The 26699-nt window shown below is 42.1% G+C and overlaps 1 protein-coding gene across 3 annotated transcripts in view; it reads left to right on the plus strand.

Annotated features, from left to right (window-relative positions):
• The window catches only part of prkcba (protein kinase C, beta a), a 270274-nt gene that overhangs the window by 219101 nt on the left and 24474 nt on the right, over positions 1-26699 (plus strand). For all 3 annotated transcript variants that reach the window (XM_059653984.1, XM_059653983.1, XM_059653985.1), the window contains 3 exons: positions 12182-12320; positions 14099-14179; positions 14492-14599. In XM_059653984.1, coding sequence (XP_059509967.1) covers positions 12182-12320; positions 14099-14179; positions 14492-14599 — 328 coding nt within the window. The remainder of the gene's footprint in view (positions 1-12181; positions 12321-14098; positions 14180-14491; positions 14600-26699) is intronic.

Raw genomic sequence — 26699 nt, forward strand, 5'->3', positions numbered from 1 at the left:
TGGGCCTCCTGCACTGCCACAATGATGCCACCCGAAGGTTGCAGGAACAGCAACTCATATTCCGCCTGGGAACCCTGCAGCCTAATGGTATCAATGTGGACTTCACCAGTTTCAAAATCTCCCCTTCCCCTACTGCATCCCTAAACCAGCCCAGTTCGTCCCCTCCCCCCACTGCACCACACAACCAGCCCAGCTCTTCCCCCCCACCCACTGCATCCCAAAACCAATCCAACCTGTCTCTGCCTCCCTAACCGGTTCTTCCTCTCACCCATCCCTTCCTCCCACCCCAAGCCGCACCCCCATCTACCTACTAACCTCATCCCACCTCCTTGACCTGTCCGTCTTCCCTGGACTGACCTATCCCCTCCCTACCTCCCCACCTATACTCTCTCCACCTATCTTCTTTACTCTCCATCTTCGGTCCGCCTCCCCCTCTCTCCCTATTTATTCCAGTTCCCTCTCCCCATCCCCCTCTCTGATGAAGGGTCTAGGCCCGAAACGTCAGCTTTTGTGCTCCTGAGATGCTGCTTGGCCTGCTGTGTTCATCCAGCCTCACATTTTATTATCTACGTATTTCCTTGGTTGCACTCCGTAAATGCATTATCCCACGGTTCTCCAGATTGACTTTCTTTTGCTACATTTCTGCCCATCTGACCAGTCCATTGATAACTGCCTAGAGTCTGCAACTTTCCTCCTCACTATCAGCCACTCAACCAATTTCTGTCTTTCTGAAAGTTTCTTAATCACTGCCCCTAAATTGCAGTCTTTGAAAAGCAAGAAACCTAATACTGTCTCCTGTAGAATCTAAGGATACTACCCTCAAAGTGCCAAATGCACATTGAGTATAACCCTATGCTGCCTCTCACGGAGAAAGCATTGGATCCAACTTGTCACTTTTCTTCGATCCCAAACACTCTTACTTTACTGACCTATCTGCTGAGTTGGACTTTGTCTAAAGCCTTGTTAACACCTGGTAGTGTATGAAAAAAACAACACCCTACCTCATCAGCCCACCTTGTTAACTCCACTTGAAATTCAATCAAGTTAGTCAGGTACGACCTTCCCTTAATAAGTCTATGTTGACTGTTCTTGGTCTCGAAATATTGACTTATTCTGTCTTTCAGGGATATTTTCCTATAACTTGTCCACACTGAGGTTAGAATGAAAGAGCTGCAAATGCCCAGTTTAAACCTTCCTTTCTTCTGTCAAGGTCTTACATGTTGCAATAAGATCACCTCACATTCTTCTGAACTCTAATTAACACAGACCACACTTATTCAGTCTTTGCTCATAAAGTAATTCCTTTATTCTAGAAATCAATCAAAATTTCTCTCGACAGCTTCAAATGCACTTATAGCTGTTCTTAAATATGGAGACCAGAACTGTACATATAGTCCAGGTGCTGTCTCACTAAAGGCCTGTACTACTGTAGTAACTATTTTTCCTCATTTCATGCTTGATTCCCTTATAACAAATGTCAACATTCCAAGTGTCTTCCTAATCGTTTGCTGTACCTGCATACTGACATTTTATAATTTATATACCAGGACACCCAGATCTCTCTCAAAGACAAACGCTGCATTTAACTTGCCAATCTTCTTTATACTGCGTGCCAATTTATACATGGCTCAGGTAGTATTTCAGATTATTATTTCCTGTGTGGTTCAGTTTTATAGTGTAACCCCTAACTGCCCATAATCCTTAATGGAACTGCATTTCTATCCCTGTATATATCATTGGTATCTATGTTGATCAGTGGTAATTCCCCTCCCACTGCAAATTTCCCTCCAATCCTAAACGGATGTCCTAATCCTGGCTTTAGGCAGGCAACACAGCCTTCTGGAGTCATGCTCTCAGTTGCAAAATCTATGTCTGTTCCCCTCACTGTACTGTCACCTACTAGTGCTTTCTTCCTATTTATTCTCCTCGGTTGAATGGTTCTAAGTGCAATGCTGCTATGGTCAGTTCCCTTGTCCACATTTCAGGCCGCACTTTCGTCCATAGGAGGTGGCAAGCACCTTGAACATGTTAAACAATTGGAAAGACTGAGAATTGCCCATTTTTACCTTCCTAATCCACAAACCTGCCTCACTTGCAGTAAAAACCTCCTGTGTTTGTCCACGGCCCAAATCGGAAGATCCCTTTTCCGACATGCTACAGCTGCAACACATCACTTTCCTTGCCATCCTTACTGTGTTCTAATTCATTCATTTCTTCATTACATTTTAATCGATGCCTCCCAGTTGTGCCTGTATTCTTATTACTTCAATAATGTTCTCTAAACCGCAATCAGAATTCCCTTGCTTTGATAAGAAAAAATGCTTCCACACGACGTCACATCTTGATTTTCCTTCCAAATGTGGGCTGTGCTGTTGGAATCTCTCTTCTTATGCTCTGAGGGGTTTTTATTTCAGCTCTCCAGTTCCCCAGAATGTTCTCTTCATCCGCTAGTCATTGGTATTAAAGTTTTCAAGAATTACACCAAAGTTTTGCTTGTTTAATAGGACATTTTGCAACTGGTATCAAAGGACTTTAACAAGCGTCAAATGTATATACTTACTCCATTTTGCATTATTTATAAACATTAACTATATTCTACAAATGAATGTATTAATCAGTAGTTGAGCTCTCCCTGGAAGCCCCTATAGCTCTGTATAATTTTTGTACCTGTGATTAGGGCCTTTATTCACTACAGTTATTTGGTGTTTTGCATTAAAAATGTTCAAAAATATTAAATGAAGAATCGTTGGACAATGTGGGGTTGGAGCCACTGACTCAGGAATTATGTGCCCTGTTAACTGGGCTATGCATGAAATGGGATTTGCTTAACACCAGTGCACCTATTCCAAATCAGAAATACAGCACAATGACTCGATGACTATCTGTTGCATGTGTCAACTGTTGTAGTGTGGGAGCATGCTTATACACAACCCTTCCTGATAAATTTTTATTGATAGCAGGAACTACAGTTCAATAAATTGGCCTTTTTTCGGTTTAAAACTTTTGATCTATCTTTACCGCATTTTATAACAGCTCTAAATTGATGTAAGTTATGATCATTACCCGATGATCAGGTTCATTCCCTAGAACTAAGTTCTGACCCTTCCATTTGTACTAATGTAGACCATGGCCTTTAGCTGACCATTGTCTTCCTCAAAATGCTCAACAGCCATTCAGTAGCATCCTTGACCCTGACACTAGGGGTGTAACAAACCATCCTGCCTGCCGTCACAGAAATTCTTGTTTGTCCCCTAACTCTTGAGACACCTATTGTGATTGCTTATTGCTTTTACAAACATAGAGGTTGTTGACTTGCTCACCAAGTTGGCTTGTTCTCGTTCAGATGTTTTGTCACCATACTAGGTGACATCATTAGTGAGGCCTCTGATGAAGCGATGTTGTTCTAATCCAAGATAATAAAGTGTGAAGCTGGATGTGCAGCATCTCAGGAGCACAAAAGCTGACGTTTCAGGCCTAGACCCTTCTTCAGAGGCACCTGTGGATGAAGTTGCGGGGATATCCATTTATAGCGAGGATCTTGTATATGTGATCGCCCTTTTTCCTGTGTAGTTCCAGGGTGTTGCAGTGCGTCCTGGCCTTGTTGAATAGTGTCCTAATGCAGCTTTCCTCAATACCCTCAAGAATATAAAAATCAACGATGACGAGATTATGGTATCCTTTGTCGTCACAGCTTTATTAACATCAATCGACATCCCAGTAGCCAAAGAAACACTGGCCACATTAGTACAGGAAGCAGCAACACAGACCAGCAGCTCCATCAGCAATGACAACATACTCAAACTACTAGACCTCTGCCTCACCACACACTTTGTCTTTAATGGTCAAGTATACAAACAGATCAACAGTACACCAATGGGTCACCCATCTCAGGACTCATTGCGGAAGCAGTCATGCAAAGACTAGAGCACTCCACCCTCCCCCACATTCAACCTAAGCTATGGATCCAGTATGTAGACGACACATTTGTCATTATTAAATGCAACAAATTAGAAGCGACCCACCACCTCATCAACACCTCATCATTCACAGGGATTAAATGCACAAGGCAAGAAGAAAGCAAAATTTGGCTTCTATTTCTGGATGTTAAATTTGAGCGTATGACCAACGGAGAGTTCCAAACCTCAGTAAACAGAAAAGCAACCCATTCTGATCAAATCCTCAACTTCCACATTAACCACCCCCACGCCCACAAACAAAGCTGCATTAGGACACTATTTAAACAGGTCAGGACACACTACAAAAGTCCAGACTTACGCAGGAAAAAGGACGATCAAGTATACAAGATCCTTGCTTTAAACGGATATCCCTGTAACTTCATCCACAGATGCCTACTAAACAGACAACAACGGGAGGACGCAGGACACACTAACACACAGGCCACACTGCCCTACATCAGAACTGACAACAAGTCTCCTAAGACCACGAGGAATCATGGTGGCCCACAAGCCCACAGCCACTCTACGACAAACAAATAGAAGGATTAAAGACCCCATTCCCACAACATGCAGAACCAACATGGTTTACAAAATACTATGCAACGACTGCCACAATCAATACATAGCTGGTGTCATTGCTGATGGAGCTGCTGGTCTGTGTTGCTGCTTCCTGTAGTAATGTGGCCAGTGTTTCTTTGGCTAGTGGGATGTCGATTGATGTTAATAAAGCTGTGACAACAAAGGATACCATAATCTCGTCATCGTTGATTTTTATGTTCTTGAGGGTATCGAGGAAAGCTGCATTAGGACACTATTCAAACAGGCCAGGACACACTGCAACACCCTGGAACTATACGGAAAGAGGAAGAACACTTATACAAGATCATAGCTATAAATGGATAACCCTGCAACTTCATCCACAGGTGCCTACCAAACAGACAACGGGAAGACACAGTATGCACTAACACGCAGGCCACACTACCCTACATCAGGAACATATCAGAACTGACAACAAGACTCCTCAGACCACGAGGAATCCTGGTGGCCCACAAACCCACAGCCACTGTACGACAAACGCTCACAAGGAGTAAAGACCCCATTCCCACAACATGCAGAATCAACGTAGTTTCAAAATGCCACGCAACAACTGCCACAAACATTACATCGATCAGGCTGGAAGGAAACCAGCCATCAAAGTACATGAACATCAGCTAGCAGCAAAATGACATGACAAGTATAACATAGCAAAGATGAGCGGGAAGCCGGAGGACTGGGAAGCTTTTAAAGAGCAATAGAAGATAACTAAAAAGGCAATATGCAGAGAAAAAATGAGGTACGAAGGAAAACTGGCCAAAAATATAAAGGAGGATTGTAAAAGCTTTTTTAGGTATGTAAAAAGGAAAAAAATGGTTAAGACTAAAATTGGGCCCTTGAAGTCAGAAACGGGTGAATTTATTATGGGGAACAAGGAAATGGCAGAAGAGTTGAATAGGTACTTTGGATCTGTCTTCACTAGGGAAGACACAAGCAATCTCCCAGATGTAATAGTGGCTGAAGGACCGAGGGTAATGGATGAACTGAAGGGAATTTATATTAGGCAGGAAATGGTGTTGGATAGACTGTTAGGTCTGAAGGCTGATAAGTTCCTGGGACCTGATGGTCTGCATTGCAGGGTACTTAAGGAGGTGGCTCTAGAAATCATGGACACATTGGTAATTTTCTTCCAATGTTCTGTAGATTCGGGATCAGTTCCTGCGGATTGGAGGGTGGCTAATGTTGTCCCACTTTTCAAGAAAGAAGGGAGAGAAAAAACAGGAAATTATAGGCCAGTTAGCCTGACGTTAGTGGTGGGAAAGATGCTGGAGTCAATTATAAAAGATGAAATTATGACTCATTTGGATAGCAGTAACAGAATAGGTCAGAGTCAGCATGGATTTACGAAGGGGAAATCGTGCTTGACTAATCCAGTGGAGTTTTTTGAGGATGTATCTATGAAGATGGACAAGGAAGACCCAGTGGATGTAGTGTACCTGGACTTTCAGAAAGCTTTTGATAAAGTCCCACATAGGAGATTGGTGAGCAAAATTAGGGCAGATGGTATTGAGGGCAAAATACTGACTTGGATTGAAAATTGGCTGGCTGACAGGAAGCAAAGAGTAGCGATAAACGGGTCCCTTTCGGAAGGGCAGGCGGTGACCAGTGGGGTACCACAAGGTTCGGTGCTGGGACTGCAGCTGTTTACAATATACATTAATGATATAGATGAAAGTGTTAGAAGCAATATTAGCAAATTTGCTGATGACACAAAGCTAGGTGGCAGTGTGAAATGTGAGGAGGATGTTATGAGAATACAGTGTGACTTGGACAGGCTAGGTTAGTGGACGGATGCATGGCAGATGCAGTTTAATGTGGATAAATGTGTGGGTATCCACTTTGGTGGCAAGAACAGGAAGGCAGATTACTATCTAAATGGAGTCAGGTTAGGTAAAGGGGAAGTACAACGAGATCTGGGTATTCTTGTACATCAGTCAATGAAAGCAAGCATGCAGGTACAGCAGGCAGTGAAGAAAGCTAATAGCATACTGGCCTTCATAACAAGAGAAATTGAGTATAGGAGCAAAGAGGTCCTTCTGCAGCTGTACAGGGCCCTGGTGAGACCGCACCTCGAGTATTGTGTGCAGTTTTGGTCTCCAAATTTAAGGAAGGACATTCTTGCTATTGAGGGAGCGCAGTGTAGGTTCACGAGGTCAATTCCCGGAATGGCGGGACTATCGTATGTCGAAAGATTGGAGCGACTGGGCTTGTATACACTTGAGTTTAGAAGGATGAGAGGGGCTCTGATTGAGACATGTAAGATTATTAAGGGATTGGACACTCTGGAGGCAGGAAGCATGTTTCCGCTGATGGATGAGTCCAGAACTAGAGGACACAGTTTAAAAATAAGGGGTAGGCCATTTAGAACAGAGTTGAGGAAAAACTTCTTCACCCAGAGAGTGGTGGGTATATGGAATGCTCTGCCCCAGAAGGCAGTGGAGGCCAACTCTCTGGATACTTTCAAGAAAGAGATGGACAGAGCTCTTAAAGATAGTGGAATCAAGGGTCATGGGGATAAGGCAGGAACAGGATACTGATTGTGGATGATCAGCCATGATCATAATGAATGGTGGTGCTGGCTCAAAGGGCTGAATGGCCTACTCCAGCACCTATTGCCTGTTGTCTATTGTCTATTGAGAACTTCTCCTTAATATCGGTACACTCAAACAATGAAGGCCATCAATTTAACTGGGTCAAGGTAATGATAGCAGCCCAAGCCAAACATAGACATGCACGGGAATTCCTAGGGGTGTGGTTCTCCACCCATAATGCAATCGACAAACAAATAGAATTGGATCCCATATACAAATCCATACAGAACAAAACCAGAAATGACACTATTCACTATAACGGACCGGACAGTATAAATTCCAAGCGGAGTACAGTAACATCGCTTCATCGGAGGCTTCACTGATGATGTCACTGAGCATGGTGATGAAATGTCTGAAGGAGAACAAGCCAGCTCGGCCAGCAAGTTAACAACCTCACCCACAACCCGAGCTACAGATCTTTGCCAAAACTTTGAATGTGAACAAGTAGCAGGCCATTTAGTCCCTTGAGACCGCGTCACCACTTAATAAGGTCATAGGTGATCTAATTCTAAGCCCAAATGCACATTCCTGGCCACCTCATTAACCTTTCACCTCCACACCCCTTGCTTGACAGGAATTGATCTACTGCTGACTTTGAAATACTCAAAAACATTTTTTGAAAAGTGGTGGAAGCCACTTTTGGAAAGAATACCAAAGACTAATGACACCCCGAGAGAAAACCTCTGCCTAACTTCTGTTTTAAATGGGTAATTCCTTATTTTTAAACAATCATTCCCTTCTTCTTGATTGGCATAGAAAAGGAAACATCCTCTCCACATCCAACCCATCAAGATCCCTCAAGGATCTTTTTATTTCATGAAGTAACCTCTTACTCCTCTAGGTTCCAGCAGAAACAAGCCTTGCCTGGGCAACCTTTCCAAATAAGGCATCTCTGAAATTAACATCTGCAATGTGTATGTTTAACTATTCAAGTGCATACTCCAGACATTGCTCAGATTTCAGTGCTAAGTCATCCCTTAAGCTATGGTTGAGATTACTCTGCTGTCCTGCCGTCTGCTGTCATGTATGGTGGTAGATAATTAAACAATTAACTTTGGAGTAAGTTCTATAAATATTTTCGCATTAATGATGGGGTGTCCACCATGTGAGCATAAGAGACAAGGCTGAAGCCATTTACAGTTAGCTTCATCAGGAATTGCTAGCTAAGTGCTCCATTTTAGCCTCATCCTCAAGTCCCCAAAATTGCAGAAGCGAGTTTTCAACCGATTGTAGAGATAGTGAGAACTGCCGATGCTGGAGTCAGAGATAACACAGTGTGGAGCTGGGTGAACACAGCAGGCCAGGCAGCATCAGAGGAGCAGGAAAGTTGATGAAGAGACTCTTCTTCTGAAACATCCACTTTCCTGCTCCTCTGATGCTGCTTGGCCTGCTGTGTTCCTCAAGCCCCACACTGTATAACCTTCAACCGGTTCTATTCGCTGTACATTCTATCAATAAATAGCTGAAAGCCCTGGGCACAGCAAAGGCGGTGGGCCTTGGCAACAAGTAACAGAGACCTGAAGATTTAGGCTTCAGAATTGGAAGTGCCCCAAATCAGGCTGTTCCAGTGTAACTGCAAATACCTGACATTGCCTGAGTGATTATTTGACCACAAAAAGTCAACAAATCCAACCTGGCCAATTACCACCTTATCAACCTACACTTGATCATCAGTAAAGTAATGGAAAATGTCATTGGAAGTGCTACCAAGAGGCACCAATACAGCATTAATCTGCCCCTGACATTCATTTTGAGTTCTGCCAGAGTCACCTGACTCCTGACCTCACACTTTGCTTCAAGCATAAACACAAGGTATGAGATGACAGCAGTTGCGCTTGATATCAGGACGGTTTTGACTGAGCATGGCTTCCAGGATCCCTACCAATTTAAGCCAATATGATTAGAGAGATCGCTCTCCACCCGCCAGGGTTATACCCAGCATAAAGTTAGGTGATTGTCGTTGTTGGAGAGCAATCATCTCAGCCATTAGATATCACTGCAGGAGATCCTCTGACAGGTATCCTAGGCCTAGTCATCTTCTGCTCATGCATCGATGACCTTCCCTCCATCGTAAGGTCAAAAGTGGAGATGTTTGTACTGTGTTCAGCACCATTTGTGATCCTGCTGAAACTGAAGCGGTTCATGTAAATATGTAGCAGTAGCTGGATGACATTCAGGTTTTGGCAGATATATTACAAATAACAGACTTAAGTGTCAGGCAATAATTATCTCCAACAAGTTTGAAATTAGCCATCTCCCTTTGGCATTCAACAGCATTGCCATCGCTGAACTCCAATTATCAATACCCTGGGGGATATCATTGACCAGAAACTGAACTGATCCCACCATATAAACACCGAGGCCACTAGAGCAGCTGCTGGGAATTCAGAAAAAAGTAACTCACCTCCTGACTCCCCACTCACCATTCGTCAGGATAAGTCAAACTCAACACCCCACTTGACTGGCACCTCACTGCCCACCTTAATTCACAACTGACGCCCAGTGGCAGCAATGATATCTCTTAAAAAGTGCACTGCAGCAGCTTGTCAAGCATTCTTTGACATTGACGTGCCCTCCAGGGCTTGAGAGCATCACTATCTGCAAGATTCCCACCAACTCACACACTGACTTGGAACTGTATCTGTTCCCTCACTGTTGCTGGATAAAAACCTGAAGTTCACTTCCTGTGGGTTTCCCCACACTGCGCAGGTAGCAGTGGTTCAGGAAGGTAGCTGACCAGCACCTCTTCAAATTCCATTCAGTGTGTGGGCAATAAATGTTCATCCAACCAGCAATGCTCACACCCCATCAGAATCTTTTTAAAAATGCCCAGGACATAATGCCTGACCTGGTCGATACCCTATTCACCATTTTAAGCATTCATTCAACAAAATCATAAATACTTAAATTAAACAATAGCTTTAATATGGTAAGAAGTCCTAAGAGGTTTCAGAGCAGTTTTATGAAGCAAGCGATGACATTTACTCCCCACAAGGAGACATTAGATCAGATGGCCAAATTTTTGGTCAAAGAGGTTTTGAAGTATCTTAAAAGATGAAAGTGAGGAGGAGAGGTCGAGGGAAGCTATTCCTCGGTTTGGACCCTAAGCAACTAAATGCGCAGCCACCTCTGAAGAAACAATTAAAAGTTAATAAAAACTATTAAAATTTTGGCACAAGAAAAGTGCATCAATAAGAGTGGAGATGCCTTAGAGGGTTTTGTGACTGGAGAAAGTGGAAGATATAGAAGGGGAAAACCCTTCATCGATTTGAAAACAAAAGATGAAAATTTTTATGTCAAGAATTGCTTGAGAGGGAGCCAGTGCAAGTTTGTGACCTCACAGGTAATGGGTGAGCAGGTCTTGCTGTTTGTCTCCCTCCACCACTTGCGAACAAACGCACAATGGCAGAATGCGTGCCAGACAGGATGCAGTGCAGCAACTTGCCAGAATTCATTTCACAACACGTTCGGAGTGCATGACCTCTGCCAAGCTAACAGGACAAGGGCAGCTGCTGCATGGGAACACCGCCATCACAGAGCCATTTGTTTTGGGATTACATTGCCATTCCTTCACTGTTGCTGGGTCAAAGTTCTAGAACTTCCTACCAGCACTGTGGCTGTACCAATAGCCCAAGAACTGCAGCAGTTGAAGAAGATGACTCCCTGCCACCTTCTTAATTAGGGATGGGCCATAATTGCTGGCCTTAGCAATAAACTTCACATCTTGAGAAGTATAAAGAAAATGTGAACTTTGATGGTTTCATCGTTATTCACATCACAAATTCTGGGGCATAATATTGCATTCATAATCTAATGTCAAAACGTACTTTCTTTCTGCATTACTTGACTTCCTGTTACCATATTTGGTTATGCTTGCTGTGTCAATGTACCCTGACATGAATTCCTCTTTCCATACTTATTACGGATCCTGCTTAATTCAATGTCATGTTGTTAGGTTATGGCTGTTTATTGCCTTTGCATCATCTTCCTTGCTTTTGAATTTTGATTTATATGTTTGTATATTAACTTTCATTTCTGGCTTCTCACACGTCACTCCTTCTACTCCAGGAATCCTTGATTTTTAAGACCGTATATGAGCCCCACTGTACTCTCACCCTGGGACCCTTTGACTGCTCCCACTTTTTCATATAACTTTGTGATTCTCTGCATTCACCCTGTTCCAGTGCCACACTCTGAGAGGGGTCTTACTCACCGACTTGCTCTTTACCGCAGATGCTTTTATTTCCTGCAGCCACCCAGCTGCTCCTCCATCTCTGTGTTTCCTGCTGCTTAGTTCAGTCCTAACTGCCTTTAGTCTACCGTTGGCCTCTGCAAGTCCTTATTCCTCTGTCACTTGGTTGCTGCAAGGCAAATCATTCTTGGCTAGCACTGCTCCATATTCCACACATCGGGCAATCCTACAGCCTTTTCTGGAGAAGTCATTGAAATCTTGTTTATAGCAGCTTGAGTCATCTCCGCAATTTGTTACATAATCATACAGAAAGTGAGATTTGGCCTTGATATCTGGCCTGCATTTTTATGCCAACCAGAACTGCAGATGGCAGCATCATTCTGTGCCTGCGGCAAAGAAATGGTAATAGGCCTAGATTCCTGCCAGCTGTTCTTCATTCCCCTCTGTAACCTCCATCTCATATGCGAAAGATGAGAGCTGCCCTCAAGAAACATATTGACAAAGCTGAAGTCCTGTCATGGGAGGAGCTGACCTTATAGCAGCCTCCTCTCCCTCTGTACTGACCCTGCCTTTGAGTCCTGTGTCTCGCTCAAGGCTGAGTGCCAAGTGATAAGCCCACTACTGTATCATCAGGACTTTGTACCAGGACAACGGTAGGCTCCTCCTTAGCTGTTAAGTTCCTTGCAGACCCCCCACTGTTATCTCCAAAGAACCTCAACCCAGAGAACAGGTCTGGGGAATCTGGCAGTGTCAGAACTCTAGCTCTACATATGTGAGATCTCTCAACACAGGTAATGTAAATGCAGGATGACTATTCAACTGTGAACTGCTGTTAATCTCCCTCACAGAGACCTGAAGTTGGATAATGTGATGCTGGATTCAGAAGGACATATAAAGATAGCTGACTTTGGCATGTGCAAGGAGAATATGTGGGAAGGGGTAACAACCAAAACCTTCTGTGGTACACCTGACTACATCGCACCTGAGGTATGGATTAACTTCACTTTTACCTTTCCCTTGGAGTCACGCCGCTTTGAAAATGTGCTGCTCCCTGAATGGGAACAATATGAAGATTATAACAGTTATTAGCAGGCTTACTTAGGTATGAGAGTATGCCATTCAAGCCCTGGAGTCTGTATTGACATTCCTTCAGATCTTGATTGATCAGTATCTTCACTTTGTTTAAACACTTTGGTTCCATATTCCTTAATTGCCTTACTTTACAATAAAAGTGTATCAATTTCAATTTGAAATTCTTAGTTGAATCCCCTGCCTCAGCAGCTTTGAGGGTAGAGTGACTGTGAATCTATATTACCTCTACCCTGAATGTGCATGGGGAGCCAATACTGAGAGCCCTGGTTTTCTTGGCTGAGATCTTACTGACAGTGTTAGTATCTGTCCAAACATGAGCAGAAGGTGTTAACTTGGTGACCCGTAACTGGGGACATGGTAAGGTGGGGGGAATGGTTAGATGGTGTTTGTTTATCATGTAGCCAAGTGCAATATCTAGGCTAAGGAGCTATCTACCGGAATCGTTCTTAGTCACTTATATACTAAGTTTCAGCTAAATTGCCAATGCCCTGTTGCAGATTATGTTTTGTTTGGCTATTAATCTGACAAATGAGTTCTGATATTTATTTTATGGTCTTATTTCAGGCTTTGTCTGGTAGTATTCAGAAGAGGTGCATAGATTTGATGTTCTTGAACTTGCAATGTCTAAAACACTAAACATTTTCAGAGTTAGATTGAGTTTGAGAAGATGGGAACACAAGGAAGTGTATCGGTTTTCAAACCGAGCAAATGGAAAAGATTTACAATTTGTTTGCTCAATGTGGTGTTTCATGAGAGACCCGATTCGCAACCTGTACCAAAGACCAAAGAGTTAAGGGGCAAGTTGGCACAACTCAGTGTGCAGACTCCAAGTCACTCTCTCTTTCTTTGCTCCCTCCTTTGTGTCCACTGTCTCCATCTCACTACACTCTCCCTTCTTCCTGCACTCTCCACTTTCCCTCCCCCTGCATGCTCTCTTATGCACTTGCTGTGGGTCTAATGTGTATGCTGTTCTTCTATTTCTCTTCCTTTGCCCACTCTATCTTTGCTGCACTCCCTTTCTCATGTTTCTTATACTCTGTAAAAGACAGCTAACATGAGACTGTTGAACGGGCAATGGAGTCGTGCTTGCTGTGAGCTGCTGGCTCTGTCTGTAACAGAGGACTTTTTTTTCTGCTGTAGCTGCAAACTCAATTTCTGCTGATCAGAAGCAGCAGATGATGGAGCCTGGGGCCTGGACTGTGTTGTGTTTGGAAATTGTCCTTATCACAGTGGAACAAATGAAGCCTTAACCAGCCTACATGAGGCTTCCAGCCATTGCCTGGCAGATTTCCACTGACACACAGTGTCTTTTTTTTAATCTCTCATATCACAGTTTCTCTCTGTTGAATTACAATCTGCTTCAAGGCCATTACCTCACAAAGTCATAGCCGAAAAGGAAAAAGATGGAGATTGCAGCTATATTATCAGTCAGTTCTCGTTAATGGTGGAAATGGTTCTATACTTGTGATCACATCAGTGACCACTGTCCTGTTTGATGTGACATCCTATAACCTTGCCCTGACACATCTGCAGCTCTAATCCTAGTCTTGGCACTGAGTGGCACAGTTTGTTGGAAAACAGACAGATACTCCTGATGTATTTTAAATTGCTGTTGGTTCTGTTCAGTCATTGCAGCATCTGACAAATCATTAAAATTATTTCTGTCTTTCTAGATAATTGCCTACCAGCCATACGGAAAATCTGTGGATTGGTGGGCGTATGGAGTGTTGCTGTATGAAATGCTTGCTGGACAGGTAATGGTTTACAGATTTAAGTCTAAAAGCTTTGAATGATTGTAGCAAATATTTATGACAGTGAAATGGAGAGAAGGAGCTGAGATTGCTGAGTGGAACAAACATCTCTTATATCACTTATATTCTGAGTTAAACAAAGGTATCGAATAGCTGAAAGTACATATATAGATCTGTGTTTGCGTATCAGTTGTATCTGGGTCTGTGTGTGTGCCTGGATCTGTATGTGAGCATGCATATCTGGGCTATGTTTCTCCACTCCTGGCTTTTTCACTATTGTCACAAATTCTAATTATTGTCCCTTTTCTCCTCCAGCCTCCTTTTGATGGTGAAGATGAAGATGAACTTTTCCAATCTATCATGGAGCATAATGTAACTTATCCCAAATCAATGTCCAAAGAAGCCGTGTCCATTTGTAAAGGAGTAAGTGTTAATTGATCCGTGATTTAAATGACTTCATCAGTGAGTACATTCGGTAGAAGGAAAGCACTGGCATAGCTGAGCAAGGTGCTAAATGAGAGAGAGTCTGGGATGGATTAAAACATCCCTCCGGTTCCACGTTTTCAATTCAGATCCATGTCGAATCAGCCCTCAGCTCTTTTTAAATACACATACCTCCTCTCTGCAAGGGAGTAGCAGCTTTGAGGAATTCCCTAGCCCATGTTTATTACTTTCATGGTGTGTGGTAGTTGGAATGTACAATGGATGAGTTATTAAACAGAGGGTATGTATAATTGATAAATTCATAGTTTACAATATTATGGGTGGGCATTTTCCCATTTGAGGTTGTGTTTTGGCAAGTGGGATTCTTAGCACCTCCAATGTTCACTTTTCTCACATAATCACAGACCAACTTCACCCCATTACCATTGACCCCATTTATATAACACTTAATATGCCCAGTTTACTACCAGAGCCAATGGTTTTAGAAGCTCCCATTCTCTTGACAGCCCTACATAGAGGCCAGAGTGACCATGATCTGTGACAACTTGCCTTACTCTCTTCCGGTCCCTTCCTGTTTTCCAAGAGGTCTGACCTTTCTATCTATAGTTGCTCTCCATCACAGTAACCATGCCCTCCGTGATGAAGCCCATCTCCAAAGTCCCACACCTCTCAGGAAATCAAGGACTGCACACCAACCATTACTGACCAAACCCCTAGGAGTGACCATGGCTCTCCTCTAACTGGACTGATTTGGCAGTTCATCCTCAACTGACTATAGTCTACTCTCACTACCTGTATCCCCAGACTGATTGCATTGTACTACCAGGGCTAATTATGGCCCAATCCCAGGATTGCAAGGATGTGGATCCCCAGACTCTGGTAGGACCAAGTGCCTCACTGTCAATGGCTAATCTGGAATTAGATGTGTCCCTTGACTTACCATTGCTCTATCCTGTGACTAACAATACCCTGTTACTCCACTGAGGACTGCTCATCTTTGACCCTCACACATGGTCATATGCTTGAAATGCATGTTTTCTGCATGAATTGCTCACACAGCACAGTACCACTCAGCAACATGTCCATGCCCTTGACTGTTAGGTGCTCCCCACTTTGACAAGCTGCCTGTCTCTGTATCTAGCATTGAAGCACTGTAACTCAGCATTGAAGACCCTGTCTGGTAAAAAGCCTTGCAGGCTGTCAGCCTGTAAGTCAGTGAGTGTGGACAAAGAAACCAGTGTGAAGTATATAGAAGCTGGCAGGCTCTAAGTAAGTGCAAAGTGATTGAGCACTTAGAAAGCTAGCAAAGAGCTATAAGATGCATCCTGTACAGATGTGTGAGATGCATTTGTGACCCTGGCATAAGCAGGCAAGTCCCAGGTGACCGTGAACTCGGAGCTAAAGTGTTGAAAGGCTGAGTGATGTGTGAGTTAGACTGAAAGGCAGCGTGATGATGGGGTAAGGCTGTTTGTTTGCCAGTGACACTTGCATAGACAGAAGATCAAGGAAAATGCTGACGGTGGAAAATGCAGGGACATTGAAGTAACAGTTAGTTAGTAGCTGAAACAAACAATCTGTGAACTGCAATTCCTATCTACCTGCTGTGATTTACATATTGGGAATTTGTGCCGTCTAGTTTCTAACAGAAGGGGTGGAGAATTTGAAGTGCCATTGAAATTAGGTGCTTTGTGTTGTTAATAAATAAAAAGCATGGAAATAAGGTAGTCACTGCTCAGTGGCAAATTTCTGAAGTTGAATTTAACACTTACAGGGAAAATCACAAAAAGTGTTGAGATTCTGATTGTTTTCAGCCTTTATTTTGTCTTTGTTGCCATTAGTCAGGTCACACCAAGGGAGGACAGAATTCCACCCAATGTGATAAGCAACCAATATATGTTCTAAAGTAGGTTATAAAGCCAGTTGATGCTATTATAGAGTAGGTTATAATGCTGAGCAATATACAGCTGATAAAAGCATCTTCTGAAATATATCTGGAGATTTAAACATCCCAGATGGTTTAGCTATCAATCTGCATAATAAGGCGCACACATGGGATGTGCACATGAAAGACATCAGGGAGTATCCATCTTGGATAGAGAATTTGCCGGGGATTTGCATCCAATCTGTTTCTACTCATCTTCTGGCAAATCAGAGCACTAAGTGGCTTGCTACTTTCTTAGGCTGAATTGAATTCTGGCACTGAGCTTCAGGGAGTATCGCCCAGAAACTACTGCAAATTGGAACAATGCTAAATCCTGTCTGTCAGCTTTATTTTCCATAACGTCAATCAAACCAGAGAGCTAAATGTTGTCAATGAAGAGATGATTATTGCAGCATCTGTTATCTATAATGCAGTGACTTCTCACATGGCTCTAAGATCAACTGCAGCAAAAGTAAAACATAAAATGCAAAGCCAGCAGTCTCACTTAAAGTGTGTGGCCAGGATAGTGTTTGCAGAATTATCAGCGTTGAAGTGTGGGAGGAATGTTGATAAGGATGGCAGAGGAAATCTTTAAACATTCAGTGTGAGTAATAAGACTTTATTGAACACAATGCAAAAATCAGAAGCTTATCACCAACTTTTAAATAAGCTGATTATTGTAACAAAATCAAACCATAGGGAACATGCAGGTAAAGATTTCTTTAGTATAATTATGTGAGATATGAAACAACAAGAAATGAATCATTGTCCAAAAACATTGTTGCACTTCTATCTGTTGCATCAGTCCACCTGGCCGGTAATGTTTTAAAAATTTTATACTGTCTGCACGTGTCTGTGTAGAATCCCTGTTTTAGTCATCCAAGTAACAGGCTCATTCATTCATTTTTTAATGAAGGTGTACTCAGCTCCAGGATTAGCCCTTTCAACTATTAGCTGTTTTTACTTGGTAACAATTACAGCAGGGCAAGAAATGTACTACACCGTGTTCTTGGCCTCCATTTTTGGCTTATGTTTCAGTTATCAATATCCTGTGAACTGAATAACTCCATTCAGATATTTCGCACTAGAGGTGTTCATCATCCAAAAGACTGGAGCAATTTGCAGAATGTTACTCTTAAAACTTTTATCATTTGAATAATAACAGCCTTGGACATAAGAGTTAGGCTAACTAGAGATATTGTAAGTAGACAGGACATCTGTGTATTCACAAATAGGATACTTACTGGGAAGTACATTTTAACTTTATGAATCTTCAAGGCAATTAAGGGTGAGCAATGAATGCTAGTCTTAGCAGCAAATCCCAAATTCCACAAATGAGCAGGAAAATAAAGTGTACAATTATTTTTGATCACAGAGTATCGTTGAATCTTTCAGCACAGAAAGAGCTAATTCAGCTCATTCTGCCTGTGCTGACCCTTTAAAGAATTATCCAATTTGTTCCATATTTGATGTAGCCCTCGCACCATTCCTTTGTCTCAATCTGACTTAAACCAGCTTTGCAATATGTCACATGACCTGTTGCAAAACAAAATTTTCTCAAAGCCTGCCTCATTTTCACTTTTCTATCATGTGTCCAGCATGAGAAAGGTATATGTTCCAACACAGCAACCACACATTTAATTTTATTATATTCACTGCCAAAAGTGCCAAATTTAATATGACTGCCTATCTGCTGCAGAATTGACTTCTTTTGAGGGTGGATCATGGAGTGATTGTAACAAGGTCAGCCATGTGGACCTTATAGAAAATGAGTTCCCTGATCGGGGCTGTTAATCTGGTCCAATCAGGGAGCCCTGGCAGACAGATAAGAACAGGAAATTCTGTCAGATATCCTGTTCACTCTGATAGCTGGCTCTGAGGGATCTGGACCTATGTTAAGGACTCTCCGTGTGTAAATAAAGGGTGACTTGGTGACAGGGTACTGATCTCTGTGGAGTAATATCAGTGGCGATGAGAGAAAAGTACACTCCTAAAGAAATTAACTCAAAGCATTCAAGTTTGAGTTGGAGTAAGCATTTCTGGCAGCATGCTGTTATTTTGGGAAGCTTGGATTGTTCAATCTTGCCATCAAAGAGTATGCCCATTTTGTGGAAAGAATGCCTTTTTTTGGGCAAATGACATTGGAGCAAAGGAAAAACAATGATTAATTTCCCTGATAGCTTGTGAACCCATAGCTTTCTTGGTTATTAGGAGCTTGACATTTTCTGAGGCATCAGTTACTAAAACTTTGCAAGAATTGATGGATTTAGTTAGAAATGTTATGATCACAAGTTTCCCCTAATTCTGAGATGCTTTTAGTTTTACTCAGCAGTTCGAGAACCGGGGAATCCATTTTGGGACTTTTGACAAGATTAAGATGACTGGGAGAGGCCTGTCACTTTGGTTTAACCCTTAATGAGACGCTGAGAGACTGTTTGGTATGTGGGATTAATGATGTAATCAAGCAAAAGCACCTTTTTGCTGAAGCCCAACTAGACTTCAAACAGACTGTACAACTAGCTTTGTCATTGGAAAATGAGGTAAGTGGAGCAGATTAGTTACAGGATATTCCAACAGAAGTGGACACCCTTGCCAGTTTGATTGAGCTTGGGGGGTACCACTTGAGTGAAGACAATTGCATAGCCTCACACAGGACATATTCCTGAACAGAGGGACTCTAGGTCAGCCCACAGCAAAACCCCAAAACAAAGCCAAATGGTTAAAGTTTTCTTTAGGATCCAAGCTGGCACGCCATTGTAGTTGCGGCAGATATGCGGACTAGGTTTGGATTGAGTAGGAGAACTCATTGTCCAGTTTCCAGGAGAGTGCACACCCTGGAAAGCTCACCTACATCTGGCTTAGAATAGTTAAATTGCTTAGCAAAATCCAAATCAGAACCAATCAAGATAAATGTCTGGTTAAATAGTCACCTGTCTTTAATAGCAGTCGATACCAGCACGGCTATATCAGTGATTGCGGAACTGGTCTTTAACAAAATTCGTTCTGGGTTCCAAACCTTAAGTTTGTGTAAGATCATGACTGGACTGAGAATTTGTACCAGGGAACCTTTACAGATTAGGGGTACTACTTGGGTTCCGGTCTCGTATGAGAAGCAGCTAATCCAGTTATCACTGATTATAGTAAAAGGCTCAGACCCAAGCCTGATGCAGTGAAACTGGTTGAGAAAGATTCACTTTCATTGGCTGAACCTTTCTCAATTAGAAAATAGCTGTCGAAGTGAAATCCTAAATAAATACCCGTAAGTTTTGCAGGAGGGTTCAAGGACTACCAAAGAGCTGAAGCCACCTTCATATTGACCAGAAAGCAATTTCATGATTCTGCAAGACCTGCTCAGTGTCATTTGCTTAAAATATAAAAGCAGAAGCAGGAATCAGGAGGTTGGAAAGTACGGAAATTCATCATCAAACCAGTGCAGTTTGCAGAATGGGCAGCACCGGTTGTACCGAGTGTCAAGTCTGACGGGTCAGTTCACCTTTGTAGGGATTTTAAACAAAAGGCAAAATTTCAGCTTTTCACAGCTGGATAAATTCCCAGTTCATCGCATGGAGGATTTATATGCAAAGCTGGCAGCAGAGCTGTCTTTCACAAAGCTGGATATGAGTCATGTGCACTTGCAATTGTGGTTAGATGAGGATTCCCAGAAGTATGCTCCAGTTAGTACCCATAACGGTTTGTACCAATATTTGAGACTGCCTTTTGGCATAGCATCAGCCCGTGTCATTTTTCAGTGGATGATGGAGAACATTTTACAAGGTCTACACCAGGTCGTTATTTATCAGAATAACTGGGAAGAGGCATTTCGAGAACTTGGGCATAGCCCTTACACGTTTCCCCAAGATGGGTGTACGCCTAAGAAATTTGTAATAGTACAGACCGCAAACCCTTGCTAGGGCTACTAAAAGAGGACAAGACCGTGGCACCCCATAGCTTGAGGTCAAATTCAGCAGTGGGCTCTCATCCTAAATTCATACAATTACAAGTCGGAACACAGTCTGGGAGGCCAAGTCACAGGTGTGGATGCCTTGAGCTGCCTCCCACTGGCAGATACACCACTGGTGGTGTCACTGGAAGAGTCCATTCTGGTTTTAAACTTTCTGAACACCCTTTGGTCCTGGAAAAACTAAAACAGCTGGTGGTGATTGGGGAAGCCCAAGAGCTATCACAACCAGACCAGATCACCATAGAGGACAGCATTTCATTATTGGGGGGGGGGGGGGGTAGCTGGAGTGATTGTCCCAAGCAAAGGTCACCACTACACACTGCCTGAACTTCCCGAGGGTCATTCGGGGAGTCCAAAATGAAGATGTTGGCGAGACGTTATGTCTGATGGCCAGGATTGGATGCAGACATAACTGTACCGGTGGGGCAGTGCCCACAGTGCCAACAAGAAACCTCGTGGGTTCTTCCCCTCTGTCTAGCATCAAAGAAACCTCGGAATCTGAGACGGACATGGAGGATGTCGCAGCCTTAATGCTTTTATCGCCTGACGAAGAGGACGAACATCTTCTGAGATGCTCCAGGCGCAAGAGGTGTGCTATGATCTGTTAGATGCGGCCTATATCCAAGACTGGTTCAAAGGAACTGGACCCTGTGTGCAAATGCCCCAGCAGAGGCTACAGAAAAGGAAACAGCCTACGTCCTCGGGCTCAGAGGAAGGGGGATGTCGTGATTGTAACAAGGTCAGCCAGGTTGACTCTGATGAAGGGTCTAGGCCCGAAACGTCAGCTTTTGTGGTTCTCTGATGAAGGGTCTAGGCCCGAAACGTCAGCTTTTGTGCTCCTGAGATGCTGCTTGGCCTGCTGTGTTCATCCAGCCTCACATTTTATTATCTTGGAATTCTCCAGCATCTGCAGTTCCCATTATCTCTTGACTTCATAGAGTATGAGTTCCCTGATTGGACCAGGTTAACAGCCCTAATTAGGGACCCCTGGCCAGCTGATAAGAACAAGGGTTTCAGAGATTTTGCTCACTCTGAGAACTGGTTCTGAAGGAGCTGGACCAGTGTCAAGTACTTTGTAAATAAAGAGTGACCTGATGATGGGATATTGACCTCCATGGAGTTACTTCATGTTAATCCTTCATATCCCTCTCCCAATCATTCAAAAACAAAAAGACCAAAATCAGCTCCATGGAATCATGTGTAGGTTTTGAAGACTGCTATTGTAAAGCAATTTGAATGGGAGGTGAACCTAATGTGGCTAAGTGAAGAAATGGGCAGCAGGAATGTTATTAGGAGACTGATGCTTGTGTGCAGAATTAAGTGCCCCATAGAACTAGCCTGACCGAGTAATGTTTCCCATCTAGTTGAATGACTGATCGAAACCCAGTGAAGCAGGCAGATTCACTCATAGGACAATGAATTTAGACAAAACCAAATGCCTGCAGAAGTGTTTGATAAAACCTGTATGTTAACAAATGGCATTTAATCCAGACAAATGAAAAGCTCTGTACATTGGAAAGATGTCATGAGTGTAATGTTGATGGGGTAGACCTAAATACCTAAAGTTCAAAAGGCTTCTAGTTATAATATACATTCTGTGCTTAATATATCAAATTCCTGTAGGATAGCAATGAACAAAGCAAGTCAAATACTTTCTTCTGTTGTTTATTATGTGTTGAAAGGTTGTCTCCTAGTCACATAAAATACAAATAATACATTCAGTCTTGCTCACCACAGATGACAACAACTTGTATTAACTTAGCATCTTTAACCTTAAAACATAACAAGTACTTCTTAGCAATGTCTGAAGCTAACTTGCCAAATAAGGAAATTTTAAGACATATGGCCAAATGTTTAATTAAAGACATATATTTAAGGAACATCCTTAAGGAGAATACAGAGGTAGAAAGGCAGAGATATTTAGAGAAGGAATTGTTTTTGCTGCATTACTCATCTCAAATTCTTCTAAACCACCATTCCTGTACTCACTGACTTGAATAAGTAAAAGTGGGGATACTTAGGAGGACAGAATTAGATGAACAGATATCTCAGAGGGTGGCAGGGTTGGAGGATATTACAGAAGTAGAAAGCAGTGAGCCCCAAGAGGGATTTTTTTTAAACGACAATTTTAAAATCATGAAGTGGTTTAGTCAAGTTCCAGTGTCGGTCAGTGAGTACAGGAACAGTCGTTTAAAAGAATTTATGATGAGCAAAGCAACAAAAGCAAAAGGGTAAAGTAACATTCAGAAATTCTCATCTAGGCACTACAGGAAGAGGGAAAATTAAAAGATGTGAAGTAATTTAACAAGGAGAGACGAATAAGAAACTTATGAGTGCAACATCCGATCAAAAGGAAGGTTAGAGTTGTAGTCCAAGTACGTGCTCTTTACATGGTTGCAGAGTATAAGAAATAAATTGAATTAATTGTAGGTGCCAGTGCAGCTTCAAGGGTATGACATGGTAGCCATTATGAAGACATAGATACAAAGTAGTCAGGATTGCAAACTAAATGTAGCTGGTTATAAGGTCCATTGGAATGTTGTAGAGGGAGATGACAGTCTGAATGAATAGAGATGAAATCTGTTTAAGAATAGAAGAGAAAATAACCAGGTAAACTGGCAGGGGAGATTCTGTGGCTAGATTAAGAAATAGAAAAGGATTTAGGATTGTAGCAAGACTATTATACAGACCTGCTGGGCAGCTGTGAAGTGGTAGATTGCATTGATGCTGATATCAAACAAGTGTGTGGGAATGGTAGAATAGTTTTTTGGTGGCAGACTTGATTTTTCGTTCAGTTGCTATAAGCAGACTTGCACATGTCCGAAAGGTGGTGAATTTCTCCACTGAGTTTTCTGCAACATGTCCCAGAACTAATAAGGAGCATGCAATATTGAACACGGCAATTAGTAATGAGCCAGATTTATTTGATAGCCTAACTGTACATGAATATTTATCAACTAGGAATCATAATATGGAGTTCAGTTAGCGCTTGAAAGAGAAAAACAGTTACTAAGGTTGTAGATTTCTAGTCTTCATTGGGATGAGAGATTGTAAACTTGGAATATCAGTTAATGGGTAAAATGACAAATGATCAGCAGGAGGTGTTCAAAAAAATAATTTGTGTCGACAGAACTTATCACACCTGAATGGCAAAATTCCAACCTGTCAAAAATAGCGGCCATAAGTAACTGAAGTGGTAAGAGACAATATAAAAGTAAAAGAAAAGGCAAGGAAAGGTGCAAAAACAGATCCTAACAAATGGGAAAAAAGCAGCAAAGTATGCCAAGGTTAAAGCTACAGAAAAGACGTAGTCAGTCGGTCCCCGATTTACAAACATCTGACTTACAAATCCTTGTACTTAGGAAAGCACTCCCACACAGGGATGTATTTTTAAAGATTTCAAATAAAATCCTTTCCTGTACTTAACAAAAGTCTATATTAGATTGTCCTGCATTGTATTCCAACTTCCAGATTGAACAGACTCTAGAACAGAACCCATTTGCAACCCAAGGATTACCTGTGTAAGAATATATTTATAAGGGATCTCAAAGGCAATGCAAAAAACGTTTACCACTACATAAGGAAAGAAAAGGTGGCATTCAATGAAAATAAAGAAGTGTTGGACATGTCAGTATTTACAGTAGAGAAAACTGTCTGCATTCCACACATCCAATAGAAACTATGGCCGGGATTCAATAAACAAAAGGAAAACAATAATGGAGGAATTTAATAGCCCTAAAGAACAATGAATTCCCCAGGATCAGGTGGTTTCCATATGAGGGTTTTAAAAGTACTTGAGAACATTGTAGATCCCTAACAATAATACTCCAAAGTTCTTTCAATCCAGGAAATGTTCCATTAGATTGGAAAATTGCACGTTACTCCAGTTTTTTAAAACCTTGAATGGGAGGAATCAAGGAAATATAAATCAGATGGCCTAACATCTGTTATCTAGAGACTTCTAGGGTTCATAATTAAGAATATGGTGACAGTAAATCTAAGATATTTTCATTTTATCTGAGAGAGGCATCACAGATTTGTAGAGGTAGATCAAGTTTAGCAAATCTGCTTGAATTGTTTGAAGAGGTGAGCAAAGTAGCAAGTAGGGAACAGTCTGTGTTAGTTTATCTGAGAAAGCCCCTCATAAAAGGCTGTTAGCCAATATTGAATGTTGTGGAATGGCATACAGATTATTGACCTGGAAGGAGACTGAAATTAGGGTAAATGAGCAGTAACTGTTAATTGCAAGTTGTGATTGGCAGTGTCCTGCAAGAATCTGTATTGGAACTTCTGTAATTCACTGTATACTTTAATGACTTTAATAATGGGATAGACAGTCACACATAGAAGTTTGCTGGTAGCATTTATTACAAGATCATGATAAATAAGAACAGGAATAGGCCATTCAGCCTGCTGCACCACTCAATAAGATAATTATTGATCTTAACACCACTACCCTGTCGGTCCACCAGAGCCCTTGATTCTCTTGTTCTTCAAAAATTTACCTAAATCAGCCTTGAATATAATCATTGATCCAGCCTCCACTGCTACCTGTGAAACATAATACCAAAGATTAATAATATTAAGTAGTATAGACAGAAGCATAACATTTCAGAGATATTGATTGATGAAATGAGAGAGGAAGACTATGGTAAATGGATTTCAGTGTAGCAAATGGGAGGTCATCCACTTTGGTTTAAAACAGTCAGACAAGATATTTTTTAAATGTTGAGCAGCTGGAAATTGATATCCAAAGAAGGAAACATTGGCACATCAACAAAATGTCATAAATTGTAAAGAAGATAATCAAAAAGGCTAACATATTCTGCTAGATATAAATGCCAGTACTCCACATCTCCAACTATAAGTATTCCTGATTGTAAGCAGGAGTGTGCATCCACCTTAGAAACAATATATTGGCCTTGTTGAAATTGCAATGTAGATTTACTAGCAAGGAAATCAAACAACAAGTGTTAAGCTGCAAGGAGAAAGCAAACAAAATTATATTCAATGTAATTTAGAAGATTAAGGGTAATTAGGTCAACAATCCAAAGATGTTTAGAGGAACAAATAAGGTACATTGGGGAAAAATAATTCCGCTGATTGGGAATCTATAATGAGGAGATATGTCTTCATGACTTCATTAAGGCATTTGATAAGGTTCCCCATGGTAGGCTGAAGGAGAAAGTAAAGTTGCATGGTGTCCAGGGTGTACTAGCCAGATTGATAGAGAACTGGCTGGGCAACAGGAAACAGAGAGTTGTAGTGGAAGGGAGTTTCTCAAAATGGAGAACTGTGACCAGTGGTGTTCCACAGGGATCCGTGTTGGGACCACTGTTGTTTGTGATAAACATAAATGATCTGGAGGAAGGTATAAATGGTCTGATTAGCAAGTTTGCAGATGACACTAAGATTGGTGAAGTAGCAGATAGTAAAGGGGACTGTTGGAGAATGCAGCAGAACCTAGATAGATTGGAGAGTTGGGCGGAGAAATGGCAGATGGAGTTCAATCCAGGCAAATGCGAGGTGATGCATTTTGGGAGATCCAGTTCAAGAGCAAACTGTACAGTAAATGGAAAAGCCCTGGGGAAAATTATTGCACAGAGAGATCTGGGTGTTCAGGTCCATTGTACCCTGAAGGTGGCAACATGGGTCGATCGAGTGGTCAAGAAGGCATACGGCATGCTTTCCTTCATCAGACGGGGTACCGAGTACAAGAGTTGGCAGGTCATGTTACAGTTGTATAGGACTTTGGTTCGGCCACATTTAGAATACTGTGTACAGTTCTGTTCACTACATTACCAAAAGGATGTGGATGCTTTGGAGAGGGTGCAAAGGAGTATCACCAGGATGTTGCCTGGTATGGAGGGTGCTAGCTATGAAGAGAGGTTGAGTAGATTAGGACTATTTACAAGAGGTTGAGGGGGTGCAGACTGAGGTCTACAAAATCATGAGAAGAAAAGACAGGGTGGATAGCAAGAAGCTTTTTCCCAGACTGGGGGACTCAGTTACTAGGGGTCACGATTTCAAGGTGAGAGGGGAAAAGTTTAAGGGAGATATGCGTGGAAAGTTCTTTTCGCAGAGGGTGGTGGGTGCCTGGAACGCACTGCCAGTGGAGGTGATAGAGGCGGGCACGATAGTGTCATTTAAGATGTATCTAGACAGGTACGTTAATGGTCAGGGAGCAGAGGGATACA

The sequence above is a fragment of the Stegostoma tigrinum genome, chromosome 23 (genome assembly GCF_030684315.1).
Source record: "Stegostoma tigrinum isolate sSteTig4 chromosome 23, sSteTig4.hap1, whole genome shotgun sequence".
NCBI lineage: Eukaryota > Metazoa > Chordata > Chondrichthyes > Orectolobiformes > Stegostomatidae > Stegostoma > Stegostoma tigrinum.